The 16,679-nt window shown below is 32.5% G+C and overlaps 1 protein-coding gene across 1 annotated transcript in view; it reads left to right on the top strand.

Annotated features, from left to right (window-relative positions):
- Window positions 1-16,447, top strand: part of LOC111044254 (calmodulin-binding transcription activator 2) — a 100,630-nt gene extending 84,183 nt beyond the window's left edge. Inside the window, exons 24-29 of the mRNA XM_039441187.1 lie at window positions 3,164-3,309; window positions 5,777-6,033; window positions 6,790-6,864; window positions 7,488-7,528; window positions 8,408-8,539; window positions 11,477-16,447. Coding sequence (XP_039297121.1) covers window positions 3,164-3,309; window positions 5,777-6,033; window positions 6,790-6,864; window positions 7,488-7,528; window positions 8,408-8,539; window positions 11,477-11,601 — 776 coding nt within the window. The 3' untranslated portion in view covers window positions 11,602-16,447. The remainder of the gene's footprint in view (window positions 1-3,163; window positions 3,310-5,776; window positions 6,034-6,789; window positions 6,865-7,487; window positions 7,529-8,407; window positions 8,540-11,476) is intronic.
- Window positions 16,448-16,679: the final 232 nt, after the last annotated feature.

Genomic DNA, 16,679 nt, shown 5'->3' with positions numbered 1-16,679 from the left:
GGGTGTCTATGTTGCAAATGTGAGTGTCAACTGAAGCCGATAGTCCTAGTAGTTGTTTTTGGTGAAGCTATGTGACGCTGGTAGTCTCTCATACTGTGCCCTTCTTACACTCTTACACTCTCAACAACACACTAATAATAGACAGTGTATAGGGTGTCTATGTTGCAAATGTGAGTGTTAACTGAAGCCGATAGTCCTAGTAGTTGTTTTTGGTGAAGCTATGTGACGCTGGTAGTCTCTCATACTGTGCCCTTCTTACACTCTTACACTCTCAACAACACACTAATAATAGACAGTGTATAGGGTGTCTATGTTGCAAATGTGAGTGTTAACTGAAGCCGATAGTCCTAGTAGTTATTTTGGTGAAGCTATGTGACGCTGGTAGTCTCTCATACTGTGCCCTTCTTACACTCTTACACTCTCAACAACACACTAATAATAGACAGTGTATAGGGTGTCTATGTTGCAAATGTGAGTGTTAACTGAAGCCGATAGTCCTAGTAGTTGTTTTTGGTGAAGCTATGTGACGCTGGTAGTCTCTCATACTGTGCCCTTCTTACACTCTTACACTCCCAACTACACACTAATAATAGACAGTGTATAGGGTGTCTATGTTGCAAATGTGAGTGTTAACTGAAGCCGATAGTCCTAGTAGTTGTTTTTGGTGAAGCTATGTGACGCTGGTAGTCTCTCATACTGTGCCCTTCTTACACTCTTACACTCCCAACAACACACTAATAATAGACAGTGTATAGGGTGTCTATGTTGCAAATGTGAGTGTTAACTGAAGCCGATAGTCCTAGTAGTTGTTTTTGGTGAAGCTATGTGACGCTGGTAGTCTCTCATACTGTGCCCTTCTTACACTCTTACACTCCCAACAGCACACTAATAATAGACAATGTATAGGGTGTCTATGTTGCAAATGTGAGTGTTAACTGAAGCCGATAGTCCTAGTAGTTGTTTTTGTAGTAGTCCTAGTAGTCTCTCATACTGTGCCCTTCTTACACTCCCAACAGCACATTAATAATAGATAGTAGTCGACAGTAATCGGCTTGTAATTTGGAACATAAACAACCTATATCATGGGGTATTTGCTTATGCTATCTGTGAGTCATACAACATACAAGATGCACATACACAGTAGTTCTAATCTAGATATTTTTTTTAAGATTTGTTGTAAATTGTCATTCAATCTTAGCTGTTTTCTATGCATGAAATCAATTCGGTAAACAGCTGTTTGCAGAACAAATAAACATATGATTCTCATTACAGCATACTCTACTGTAATGAAACCATATGTTTTCTTCACAGTCGAGTATGTTTCCTAGTTCCGGAATAGGAACAGCAAAACTGCTACAAAAACACTTCCAGCACTCCAGGTTGAAGTTTTGTCGACTTCCACGAAATTCCTGATTGGGAATTTGTAAACTAGGTTATGTTCATAGAATTCATGTAGAAGCTTCAGCACAAGCAGGTGATGTTTTTGATTTCTCAATTATTCTTCTTTAGATTATTATGACAAAGAATGGGGTAATGTTGTGAATGTCTTTTGCAGTGCTTGAATGAAATTCTAGACTCGGCTAATGCCTCGACTAGAAACATCATTCTTCCCTGCAAAAGGCACCTTTCCCGTCCATTCAATCAATCAATCAATCAATAATCCTTCATTGTCATAAAACACAAAGTGTTGTAACAAACGTCAATATGCAATAAAATTAAAAACAGTCAAAATATTTTTAAAATAATAATAATAATATAGTCAAAGTAGTAATTTTGAAAAAAAAATTACAACTAAATTGGTAAATAGCAATTAACAACAGCAATTGATAAATAGCAGGTATTAAAACGGGATCCAACACTAGTCACAACAAAGCTGTTACAGTTAAACAGATGAACACTGAAGCTATTCAAAAAATTCTCCAACAGAATAAAGACATCTTTCTGTAAGTAAGCCTTTTATGTGTGACTTGAATAGTGAGGTACTGAACAGTCTTACTTCAGGGGCAAGCTCATTGAATAGCTTAATGGACATGTTTCTCCAATTCCTATGGGTACTCGCATATTGGTGAGAATCAATTCTGAGATTTAACCTTCCTCTGGTATGATAATTATGTATGTCACCATTTCGACTATATTCATTAAGGTTTTTTTCATGTACATCAGACAAGTAAAAACATATAAAGATGGGAGAGTCAAGACGCCTAGTTTACGAAAGAGCGGCCTACATGTTGCTAGGGGTGGTGCCTGACAAATTATTCGAATGGCCTTCTTCTGGAGTCTGAAAAGTTTAATAGATGCCGAGCAATTTCCCCAGAGCTGAATCCCATAGGCTAAATGGCTATGGATGAGAGCATAAAAGACACTCATTAAAACTTCATGATTAACTATGTGTGTTAATCTACGTAGGACAAACAAACCCTTACTTAGTTTACCAGCTGTATAATCAATGTGCTTTTTCCAATTTAAATTCGAGTCAAGCATGATACCCAGGAATTTGAGGGAATCTGTGCCAGTAAACCTAGGGTTGAAGCTAAACTGTAGGTCACAGGTTTTCAGGAGGTTGAGACACAAATTGTTTGAAGCACACCAATCCATTATATTTGATGTGCTCAATCCAACAACTGTGTCAACATTTTTTTTCCCGTCCCATTCACCAATAAGCCCAGGTCATCGGCAAAAAGATAGGGTTGGGTTTGATCACAGCAGTTCCTTATCACACCTGACAAATCATTTATGTAAATGATAAACAACAGTGGACCAAGTATTGAACCCTGGGGGACACCATATCTAACCAGCTTACCACTTGAGAATTCGCCATTTCCATAGACAAATTGCATTCTGCGACCCAAGTATGGCTTATAACAGCTCATTTTTATTTCTGTGTGTGGCCAGCTCAAAATCTTCTCCCATAAGGATTACATGTACACTTTAAAGGACCGTAGGAAAGAGTCTTGATTTCGGATTATACATTTTTTAGGCCATAAATCTCGTTCTGAACATAACGAACACAAAAAAAAAATCATCGAATTCGGTGCACACATAAAAAGTGAATTTTATTCAAAATTTGAGGCTCGATTTTTATTTCTATAGATAATTAATTAATTATATTCTGTAATTGGTTGATTTTATAATTCTGTTTTGTACAATTTGTTTTGTGTTGTAGATCGTGAACAGAGAGAGCTATACGAGGCGGCGAAGATAATCCAGAAGGCGTACAGGTCGTACAAAGGACGGAAGAAGCTGGAAGAGCAGGACAAAGAGAGAGCTGCGGCTGTGCTGATACAAAACTACTATAGGAGATACAAACAGGTATATTCGATTATTGAATGAAAAAGACTGAGAAATTGTCAAAAACCACTGATTTATTGATAATTAGTAAGACCGTTTTCGGTTATTACACCATTGTCAATCTCTGATAAACTATATTAGATTATTTCAAGTTATTTTAGACTGTTTTATTCCATTTCTCTTTTTAGTCCAGTCACTATAAACATTGGTGCTTGCAATTTATATTGAAGTTCTGTTTTTTTAATATATTATTTGGGTACATAAGAGAAGTCCAGAACCAATTTCTTCATGCACAATTTCCTTGTGCTATATACTGAGCGGTCCAAAAACCTCGTATTTTCGGTTCATTTTCCAGTTTTCAGCTATTTCCGCGAAATCCAGTGATCGAACAGAAATTTGCTCTCGGCTTTTTTTAAGATTATAAAATTATGAATGAAATGAGATCATCCGGAACTCTCTATCTCCAATGAGTACTGAGTTATGATTTTTCAAAAATTACATTTCATTTCATTCATTCATAGACAATATAGATACAATGCAGGTAAAAACAACATGCATTCGCCCAAAAGTCCAAAACTGCTTTAAACCTTAAATGAGTGAAATTGAAAGAGAAAAAACAATTTTTATGATATTTAGTATTTGATCAACAATATATCCCGATTGTTACAATCTAGATGTAAAATTCAAAATCCCTCTGGGCGTAATTTTGTGCTCTACAATCTGAGATCAGGTAGAGCGCTCTATCTCATATAGATTTTCAGGTACACCTGACAACAATCCTTGTATTGTGAAAAACACCTAATTTTTATCTTCAAACATCATCACCAGCTATATTGTCCTCACAGTGATATATTGCACAATGATATAAGTTTATGAGATTATGTTCTATGAGAATCACTAGTAAGATGCACTTCATTTCAGTATTTCCTAGTGGAGAGGTGCGCTTAAGGACACCTCAAGGATCAAAATTTCAAACACTTATAACTTTTGACACAATGCTCGGATCTCATCGTACTACACTTTATTCTTCTCGGCTCGTCTGGGCGGTTCAAAATCATGCATCACAAGTCAAATTCGGTCTAAAAATTGGAATTTTATTGTTGAGTGTGTTTAAGCCCATATTCCAACACACAAAAAATGGCCAATTTCTATATTCAAAGCTATGTATCTCGGTAACCCCTTATTATAAAAATCATTACTTGATCTTGAAACGTATAATAGAATTCTCTCTGTCTTCTGCTGTGTAAACGATTCATGAAAAAATATGCTCGTAAAATAAGATTTGATTGTTGAAAAAAATTCGGAAATCTATATATATAAAAAGCGAAATGGCACTCACTCACTGACTGACTCACTCACTCACTCACTCACTCACTCACTCACTCACTCACTCGCATAACTAAAAATCTACCGGACCAAAAACGTTCAAATTTGGTAGGTATGCTAAGTTGGCCCTTTAGAGGCGCACTAAGAAATCTTTTGGCAATATTTTAACTCTAAGGGTTGATTTTTAAGGGTTTAAAGTTCGTCTTTTAGTATGTATATTCTTCTTCTCCCAATCTCTTAATTATAATTGAAATTTCCATATCATATGTTACTATAGAACTATAATCTAGATAGAGTACCTCTTCGAAACAGTTGTTAACTGGCAACTAAATTAATAATTTTGTCAGGTTGGCATTAAGTTGAGTTGACTTTGTTAGGTTGGCACCAAGTTGAAGATTTAAATGCATTTATCGCGGAAACATTGATTGGGCACTGCTACTTCAATCCTGGGAATATTAAATTACTAGCCGTCAGGCTCGCTTCGTTCGCCATATCCATTTAGCCAGATGTTTAGTCTGGACCCCCGACTGGATTGTCCTAACATATGATAAAAATGCCCAAATGAAAAATGCAGGCGAGCGAAGCGAGCCTGCTGATCTCATTCTTGGACGATCCAGTCGGGGGTCCAGGGGGCGGAGCCCCCTGGCTAGACGGATATGGCGAGCGAAGCGAGCCTGACGGCTAGTTATAGATATTTTTCTCATATTAACGGTTTTGGCAGTTCTATGATAAGGTAAGGTGATTCAAGATGGTATTTAGGCAACTGAATTTATCTACAATTTGGAATCAATCGTGAGTTTCTATCAGACTCGTTTTAGAAACTCTTGATCAACAGTAAAATCACGAAAAAAAGTAAAAATTGAAATCGCCATTTTTAAAATCTTCTGTAACTTGCGAGTTGTCGAAAGCTCGGATCTCATCGTACTATACTTCATTCTTCTCAGCTCGTCTAGGCGGTTCAAAATCATGTATCACTAGTCAAATTCGGTCGAAAATGGAAATTTTATTGTTGAGTGTACTTAAGCCCATATTCCCATACACAAAAAATGGCCCTAAATGGTGGGAAATTTTCAAATTATAAATGTTGTAGATCAAGCCCAATAGGAATTTATTATACAATAGGGAATTCGTTCCCTTTTTTCAATTATTTCTCTTTTTTCAGTACGCCTACTTCAAGCAAATGACTAAGGCAGCAATGGTTATCCAGCATGGCTTCCGATCCTACTGCGAACACAAAAGGCGTTTCAAGAAGAACAAGGAGTCGGCTGCTGCCCTCAGGATACAGAACTACTATAGGAACTACAGGGAACAGGGAGGAGGGGCAATGGACGGAGGAGGAGGAGGAGGTGGAGGAGGAGGAAGAGGAGGAGACGTGAGGACAGGCACGGAGAGTGGAGGGATGACGTCGTCTGGTTTGAAGTGAGTGATCTATTTTAGTTGCTAACATTTCTTTCACGATTCAGAAACCATGAAAAGATGAATGTAAATAGAGGAATAGGGTGAAGAGAAAGCAGAATGGGATAAGGGTGGATGAGAGAATAGAGAAAGCAGACGAAAAAAGAATGCTGGGAAAGAAACTTTTGTGGATGAGTAGGGAGTATTTTGTGAGAAAGATGGAAAAAATTGAAACCCACCTTGACTTTGCCAAAGCATTCGACAAGACAAAAACAGTATAATTGTAGTGTGTGGAAATCACAAGCTGTATTAATCTCTTCTCTTGCATGATATCAGATTACCTGACAATTTGTTCTCATTCTGCAGTTTGTTTATTTCATGTTATGGAGTCCAATAACTTCAATTCACTTTTGGTGTACCTCAGGGATCCATTCTGAAATCACTGCTTTTCCTTAACTATAATTATACAATCTCAATATTGATTTCAATGTCTGCCAAAAATTATAAGACAGAGTTTTGAGTATCATATTCCTTGTTTGCCTGCCATCATTATTCAAGAAAAATCTTCACTGTTCATCATTCTTGTATGATTAAGAATATTTTCAAAAAATAAAAGAATCAACTCAATTGTGTATGGATTCATTAGTACTTTTCAAAAATCGTCTGCTTGCAAATTCTGTGCTATCGATTTCTTATTTTAAAAAAATAGTGTTAGTTTTGAGAAATTGTTAATTTTTACAAACTTTTCTTTCCATGTTATTTTATAATCTTTTTTTGCAGACGTACCTATTCACAAAGGAGACAACATCAAGCTGCTAGAAAAATCCAACAATTTATGAGACAATCGAAAAACAAGTAAGCCAGATAACAATAATTATTATCAAACCAATTTTTTTAGTAAAAGTATATACTAAATACTATATACTTTATAATTATAAACCTTAGCACTTAGTGTGATTGTAATATATATGGTCAGATAGGCTACTACAATGCTTTGAAATATGCACAGAATATGAAGATTTTGTTCTACTCTATATAGTTTGTATGTATATCAATATATTATATTGTCAAGGAATTTGTTGTTCTAAAAAACTAAAATGTACATATTCTTCATTTATCAAAATAATCAAATCCATATCTTTTATAACTAACATAATTATTTTTATAATTGATACTTTTTAATTGAATGTTGATATTTATAGGATCAAATAGTGTTAGAAGGTTAATAGTTAATTCAAGGTTTAATAATGTTGAGCAAATGTTGATATTGGTTGGATCAAAAAGTATTGAAAGGTTAATAAGATTGTTAATTCAAGGTTTAATAATTTGTGATGTATATAGTACAATAAAAAAATAATCGTATTTTGATAATTAATGACCACCAGTTGAATGTTGACGAATATGATTTGATTAAATAGTGATATAATCTTCTTTGAGTATAAATTTAAGGTTTAATAATTTGTGAATTGCAATTCTTGTTCTTGCATCCAGTGTCTGGGAATTAGGACCTGCAACTATGGTAATACATTTAAATTTAAAACATATAGACTTTTCCTCTAAATCTTCTCCCAATTTCTTACTTACTAAATAGAATATTCCTTCATTTTCTTCACATTCATTCTATATTTATATATTGTTTAGCAAATTTATCTATTTATTATTCATAGCTTATGTATTTTATAACTTTCTTTATTTAATACAGTATTCACCTATTCATTCTATAAACACAAATCGATTTTAAGATGTACAATTTTTTGTCGTCCTTATGAATTCTATTAGATTAAACATGATGTATGTCAAGTTCCATTTAATCAGATAGAAATAATAAGAATGGCAAAAAATAGAACGTTCAAAAATTAATGTGTGTGTTCCAGCATATATTAATATCCACATAAACAAATGAATCTAAGAATCTGATATAAAGGGTCAGTTTCCGAGCTCGGGATTTAGCTGAATTCTAGACTTTAAACAGCTGGAGTCAGAAAATTGGCTTTCCGAAAATGGGGCATAGTCACAGTTTTTATGATAATCTTTATTTTCTCATTTCTATAATTGGAAATGTTCTCCCTTGACAAAATGAAACATTCCTAAATAATTCAAAACAGCTGAAACTTTACACAATTTTCTCTTTAATTTAATTTTGGACTACGACCACTCCCTGTTTTGGAAAGCCAATTTTCTGACTCCAGCTGTTTAAAGCCTAGAACTTGGCTAAATCCTGAGCTAGGAAACCGGCCCTAGGAATCTGACATTTAGTTTAGTTTAGTGCAGTAGTACAGTCTCTTACGTGAATATTTATATTGTAATTCAATTCAGCCAAATGAAATTAATAATCCATTTATTCATTTCTCCATTTATTATTTATTCAAAATAATAATGTTTTGAATTTTGCACTTAGGTTGCAGAAAGAGCGAGCCGGAAACGAGAGGCCACACTACCCATGAGCCAAGGCTGCCCTGCCAAGCTTGCTCCCACATCAAGGCAAAGGCTAAGACATTCACTAACTCCATCCAACAAACTGTAGACAACGGTTAGTACTCAACCTGACCCAACCTAACCTAAACTAACACCATCAAACAAACTCTAGACACCAGTTAGTACCTAAACAAACCTAATCTAAATCCATCGAACAAACTCTACACAACGGTCAGTACTCAACCTAACCTAACCTAACACCATTCAACAAACTCTAGACAACTGTTAGTAGCTAGCCTAACCTAACTCCATTCAACAAACAATGGTCAGTACCATAGAGAAACAATAGCGTAAGTAGATATCTCATGGTATAGAGCATTTATGTTGCAACTTTTACTGTTATCTCAAGCCGATTACTGTCGATTATTGTTGATTTTTACCATCTTGTTGGAGTGAGAGTGTATGAACGGCACAGTATGAGAGACTTCGAGCGTCACACAGCATCACTGGAAAGAACTATGTGGACTGTCGGCTTGAGATAACAGTAAAAGTTGTGACATAAACGTCCTATACCATGGGATATCTACTTAGGCTATTGTTTCTCTATGTCAGTACTCAACCTAACCTAACCTAACGCCATCTAACAAACTCTAGACAACAGTTAGTACCTAAACCAACCTAATTCAACTCCACCCAACAAACTCTAGACAATGGTCAGTACTAAACCTAACCCAACCTAACCTAACCTAATGCCATCCAACAAACTCTAGACACCGGTTAGTATCCAACCTAACCTAACTCCCTCCATCCAACAAACTCTAGACAATGGTTAGTAGATTCGAATTGCCAATTCTGGGACACTCCAAACTCCCACCTCACAAACCCTCTTCAACATAATTCCGGGTCATGTAGCCTTGCACTGTCAGCAGAGAGCCACTAGACTACAATACTACCCTTTCAAAAACATTGAACATTTCTGAAAATGTATCTTTCCTTAAGCAACAGATTCTCTCTTGTATCTTCTCAATTAAAGAAACGTGTTGCAAAAGATACTCAAGGAGCTTCAATGAATCTTTCCATAAGCAACAGATGCTCTTTTGTGTCTTCTTAAAAGCAACATGTTGCAACCAAGAAGATACACAAGTAGCTTCAATGTATCTTTCCATAAGCAACAGATGCTCTTCTGTATCTTCTCAAAATCAATGTGTTGCATCTGAAAAGTGTAAAAATACACAAGGAGCTTTAATGTATTTTTCCATAAGCAACAGATGCTCTTTTGTGTCTTCTCAAAAGCAACATGTTGCATCCAATAAGATACACAAGGAGCTTCAATGTATCTTTCCATAAGCAACAGATGCTCTTTTGTATCTTCTCAAAAGCAACGTGTTGCATCTGAAAACATACACAAGAAGCTTTTTGGAGTTAGTCCTTTTATCACAACACAGCCTATCAGCTGACATTCGTTGAACATGCTGTTTCCATTGTTGGTGATACGTTGCAACTCTCTCATTCATGAAGAATCTCTGTGTGTAGGGAGCTTCCTCCATCTAGGGATCTAGGGTCTCTAAAGCCTGATGTTTTTGCAATGCCATGAAGATTACCCTACGAACCATAGCTTGCCTATATGCCGTTTCAAAGTCACAGAATAATAATATTTTTATTGCCTTTGAACAAACTTAATTGTAATAGGCTATGTCAAAATACAGTCAATTTTTTTTAATTTCTATGTATACATATAATTAAATATTCTTAATAATACAATAAATAATATAATAATACCTATAATGAAATACAATCTAATTCTTTAGATTGTTATATTTGAATTGTATTTGTGTCAGATACTACTAGGTATTCATTTATATCATAAAAAGGGTGGTTCTTTAAACATATATTTAAAACATATTGTATAAAAGCTTTTTCCGGCAGATTCTGCACCCATAAAGGAAGTTTATTGAACGTCAGTCGTCTCTGATAAAGATGACTCTTGTGAGTTTTTGATAAACTTATTTGAGGAATAGCAAGATCTGATCGATTTCTCGTGTTATATGAGTGTCCAATACTGTCATACTTATAGAGATTATTTTTTACTTGCATTAAATTGTTATAGATGTATAATGTTGGCACTGTCATGATTTGAAATTTTACAAAACTGTCTCTACATGATTCTCTTGGCTGAAGATTGTCAATAATTCTTATTACTTTCTTTTGAAGAATGAGTACATTTGTAGCAGTGCTACTATTTCCCCAGAGTATAACTCCATATGCTAACAAGGAATGTAATAGACCAAAATAAGCTGTTGAAAGTACATCTGAACTCACACAGTATTTCAATTTTCTCATAAGATATGTCCCTCTAGACAGTTTTCTGCACAACATATTCACTTGCTCCCTCCATGTTAATTTATTTATTTATTAGAACAGTCACAAACACGATATTTGAAAAGAGAAACAGGCAATTGCCCAAAACTTCTTCAATTCCTTGATTTTGGCACATAAATAGTCCAAAGTGAGGCTAAGTTTAAAATTTCTGTTTTCACCAATTTACTATCAATATAAAGACCTAGAAGCTTAACAGCTTGATTTTCATTTTCATTATTCAGTGAGAAATCTATTAGTTCTGTCTTATCATCATTAATTACTAGTTTATTCGCTTCAAGCCAGGTTTTCGATACTTGTATACATTTGAATAGCTTTGTCTTAACATTTGACATATTCTTATGAGGCAAAGCTACTGGACTTAAAGTCATGGGACACAGTCATACTGTCAATATATAGCGCATTGCTATAGTATATGTATAGAGTTGATGATATACTCAAACATGTTCAAAAAATCTTGGGCTTATATAAAATATTCATTTACAATGCAAATTACACTGATGTAATAACATTGGTATATTAAATAATAAGGTAGTCCTTGTGATATTTTTCTTACAACTCTAGGTGATGACACAGTCCAAGATAAGGTTAGTCTTTCATGTGTACAGTTTCTATATCCTCCTATTTTTCACAATGGAAAATGAAATTTTCATAATATTCACCCTAATTTTTTCAGACTCAACTACACCAGAGGCCAAGAAAGCAGCCTGCAATCTAACCTCAAATATTCTATCATCATTTCTGCTCTCCCCCAATGACTTCAATGAACTGAGAAAGCTATGGTGTCATGGTACACCATAAGCCTTTCATCAACTACCAAGGAACACCATAAATTGATCTTCAACTACATTGATCTTCAACTACAGTCATCAACTACATTGATCTTCAACTACAGTCATCAACTACATTGATCTTCAACTACAGCCATCAACTTCAGTCATCAACTATATTGATCTTCAACTACATTGATCTTTAACTACAGTCATCAACTACATTGATCTTCAACTACAGACATCAACTACATTGATCTTCAACTACAGTCATCAACTACATTGATCTTCAACTACAGTCATCAACTACATTGATCTTCAACTACAGTCATCAACTACATTGGTCTTCAACTACAATCATCAAGTACATTGATCTTCAACTACATCAATCTTCAACTGCATTGATCTTCAATGACATTGATCTTCATCTTCATTGATCTTCAACTACATTGATCTACATTGACAGTCACAAACTACCGTTCCATAACATTGAGAATCATAATTCTTTGAATGAGATCTATCTTTGGAAGGAATTTGAAATGTGGTTAATAATTGATCATAAACTGCTATGGAATACCATATATTTAACTTAAAGGATTCCCTAATCTTGGAAAATGGAGCCCCTCTTATCAGATTTACATAATTTAAAGACAGAATTGGAATTAGAGTTATTGTGTTTGGAAAGATATGTTTATTGAACACCATAATAATAATAATATTGAGTGACTTGGCTGGCTCAGGTCTGGTATCAGAGTTTTCAGGTCGCAAATTATCAATTTCAGGGCCTCTGATGACCTAACACTGCTTTTCAGGACCGACGGTTTAACGTGTCCATCCAAAACACCATAGACTATGTAGGCTACCATGAATCAATTGTCTTTGAAGGTCGTGTTGAAGAACTTTTTACAGGCTCTTGTAAAAATATTGTAAAACTCTTTGAAGATCATGTAATGGGTTCCCAAGGTTTTATTACATAAACTGCAAGAATAATAGACACCTACAAGGTTTTCTAGTTCAATAGTCCTATATCATGGAATTTAGATAACATATAGATATTGTTCAACATTTTAAGGTGGTTCCAAAACCATTTCAGGGTTTCAAACACCTTTTTTATTATGATCAAAGACTGTTAAATTGCTAGAATGGTTCATTGCTTGTGGAAAAATTCATCAAAATTCTATCTCTTGATCTAATCATGTTTTATCAACAATATGCCTTGAAAATAGATTACCGTAATCAATCTTGTTCATCAGTATCTGAAAAGCTTCTACATTAATTTGTTAGGATAAAAAATTGATCTATCTTATATCTACTAGAGAAATAATTTTGAGGGTATTAACATTATGAGGACTTGATCCATGTATATCTCAGAAAAACAGTTCATATTTCTCTATTAATTGCAAAAAGTCAAACAATTTGCTTAATATCTAATGTTATTTAAGCTGCAAAATATTATTATTCTCCAAATTTGAAAATCTAAGAATTTCTTGTAGTATTCCACTTCTAATCTCTTATGTGATTTCACATTCATAGTTCAAACAATAAATTATCAACTCCAATAACTTTGCAATTTAATCACACATTCAATTCATTTTCCAAGTTCACTTAATAATATTAGACTAGTAATTTAGCCTAGTATTTAATTGCTTGAGAATAATTACCAATTAAAGACAAATTTTCAATTAAAAATATCAGAATTCATCTAATAATGTTAGAGGTAAAAGGGTAAAAACAGTTGAAACTTTCTCTTGAAAATGATGAAGTCTATTATAAGATAGGAGGTTAAGTGATAATGATATTCCTTGTATAAAAATCTGTGAAATTTATATCAAATGCAGATTTACAAACTGAGATATCCATATAGTATCACACCAATCTACACATTGTGTAAAAAATTTAGGATATCATTCATTTTCTGTCAAATAATTTACTTCTAATAGGCATATTTAAGATTTATCCATCTTTTTCTGTCTCTATTATCTTATATTATACACCACTTATAGTGCTCAATTATTATGAATTTCATGAAAGCTGTTAACCAACCTAATATAAATCCATTAGTTTGTTTTTTTAAAAATCTTTCAAATTTCACATCTTCTACGTCTTATCATTATAAATATTAGGCTATTTTTAGAGTTTTGCAATTAGAATATTAAAGACTGCTTGAAAAACGACGATATTTTTATTAAAATTTCTGTAGGTTCAATGATAATAGGAGTACAAATAATTGATATGGGTCATTAAGATAATATAGAAATAATCGATCACACTATAGAAAAACTTGTAGGATTATCGAAAATTTTATCGATTATATCAAGAATATCGATTATTGGGATTATAATCTCAATAAGGTGATCTTAAGATTCTTCTACGTTGTAAAATTTTTTCACATCTATCATAATTTACAACTCCTAGAAATATTGATACAGTCTAGTAGATGAAAAAGTAGGGTTCTAGCCCACAAAGTCTAGTAGATGAAAAAGTAGGATTATAGCCCACAAGGTCAATATCAGGTCAACATGTAGAATAAGTTTTTTCCTTTTAAGACTACTCAAGCAACCAAACTTGATACTTTTTAAACAATTTCATAAATTAAGATAGCTTATAGATTACACACTTTCCATAGAAAGTTTTGAGCTACACACAAGCAAACTATAATCCCTGGTTTTTGAAGGTAAATGAAATAACTCACAAAATAATAAACCCCTTCAATACTGTATAATACTTCAAATCTATCACATTTTCAATTTAATCATTTATTTTTTTAAAACAATATTTATACTAGTGTTGTAGGTATTTTGGCTTCAAAATATTGTATAAAAATTGTTGAAATCTTTGAATAGTATCATCTCCACTCACAAAATACTGCCAAATAACTGATATTTTGAAACCTTGTAGGAAAAAATCTTTGAACTATTTGTGAAATGTTGAAAATAAACCTTCAAAAAATATTGAAAATCTGCAAAATATTAAAACTAATAGATAGAAATTAATTCTTCCTATCATAATACAACACATACCTTTCTCAGATTTGAAATCTCTTAACTAGTACAATATGAAGGATTTTATAGTTGACAATTATTAGAGGTTCATAATTAAAATTATAGCTACACTGTTTTCTATAAAATATATACATAAAATTGACAAATCACATGCTTTTATATTATATATTATAATGTAAATCTTTCAATTATTTATTTCCAACTTTTCAGTAGTTTTTCAAGATCCTGTTCACTTATTACTAGTATGAGTCCATTTTAAATGTAGAAGAATAATTCTTTGATAATACTATTGAATGATAATACAAATATTATAATTTATTAAATTTTTCAATCTTTGGAATTCTTTCACATAATTTATCTATGTGTATTTTGGGTTCTCCATATATTTCCGCTCATTGTAAAGTGGGATTCATGTTAAGCTGTTAGTGCCAGTTGCACAAAAGCTAGTTAATTTTTAATCATAATTAATTCCATGAGAACCAATCAGTGAAGCCATCTTTTTAAAAAGCCTTCTCTGTTTGGCTTTTGTGAAATTAATCATGGTTAAAGTTTAATCCACTTCTGAGCAACTATTCATGAGGAATGCTGACAATTTATGATGAATTTCAATATAGCTTAACAAAAATTGATAACCCTTTTTCTATGAACTGCCAAACTAAAATTATACTTTTTCCATCCATTTAATTTCATCCCATATTTTGTTCAGTGTTGCATATTATATATTTATATTTTATTGGCTGTGATAATTATTGTAATATTGGTGTTGCGTTATCATTCTTGGTCTTTATAACATCATTTCTATTTTAATCTTTAAATTTCAATAATTAAGTTCAAGTATGGTAAGCTAGGATGAAACTTTAGAAGGAATTTATTTGAATGTTATGTGTGTCCCTGTTTCTATGAAGAATTGTCATATTAGTTCAGTTTATTGTTGTTTAATGATATGTGTAGTTGTGTTACAGTATTCTCGTTTGAATTTTGGTCATCTATGTTTTAAAAGCAAGGATATGTGTTCTCCAGCCAATATATTTGTACAATCAAATTCTAATCAATTGATTCTATTTTAGTTTATGCTTTTCTCATTTATCAAATGAAGTTATTACTGTAATTATACATAAGGTAAACAAACAATTATTTTTTGTCATAATTTTTGTATTGATGTGAAAAATAAATAAATTTTGAATTGACTTTGAATATTTTCCTCACATCAACATGAATTTAATTTAATATCTACTGCTTCCTCCCATCATAATCATTATAATCATGATGTTTTGAATATAATATGAGTATTTGAAAGTTAATAATTTTGAATATATTCAACTTGCAAGACAAGTTGCAACTGAAAAAATCCATACACAAGCTATGCATATCTACTCACTTGCTATCCCAGAAAATCTGGCAATAGCTATGAGTTTTTAAAAAGTATTTAATGAGAAATACTTAGAGATTTTCAGAAAAATCTGATCATCCCATCTGAAAAAATTCTATTACCAAATTATATTAATTTTCATCTAAGATCAAAACTTCCTGTGACATTTCATGCTCATTCAGCAAGTAATCATTGGAAAAACCAGGAATGATAAATTTGAATTTCTGAATAAATTATTTCAGTTGTAAATTGATAAAACTATTTTTTTTGTATTGGTTGGAGAGAAATTTTAAAAATATCTTCTTGAACAGCGAAATTATCAATTAAGAAATTGTAATTGATTATCATTATTAACATCAGATAAGTAGCTATTTTTTATAAATATATATGTATATTTTTATTATATCCATAAATTTAACCATTTCTCTGTAATTAAAATACATAATTATCAAATTTAAGTAAAACTTAATTCGATCGAATATTTTATTATTGTAATTATTGATAGATATTTATCACTACACTTGTAAGATATATTATAATTATTATATACTAATATTACATTAATGCTCAGATTTTAATATATAAAAAAGCCTTTGAATATTAGGTGATAGAATTTTTTTAAATATAGGATTGAAAAAGTTATGTTGAGTGTTTTTTTAGTGATAGTATTTTTGCATTTGCATTTCTCTTATCACAAAATGCTTGTAAATTCGACTTGTAACTAAAATAAATTCAACT

The sequence above is a fragment of the Nilaparvata lugens genome, chromosome 14 (assembly GCF_014356525.2).
Source record: "Nilaparvata lugens isolate BPH chromosome 14, ASM1435652v1, whole genome shotgun sequence".
Taxonomy (NCBI): Eukaryota; Metazoa; Arthropoda; class Insecta; order Hemiptera; family Delphacidae; genus Nilaparvata; species Nilaparvata lugens.
Note: the sequence above shows the minus strand (reverse complement) of the source record. Positions and strands in the feature narration are given on the sequence as shown.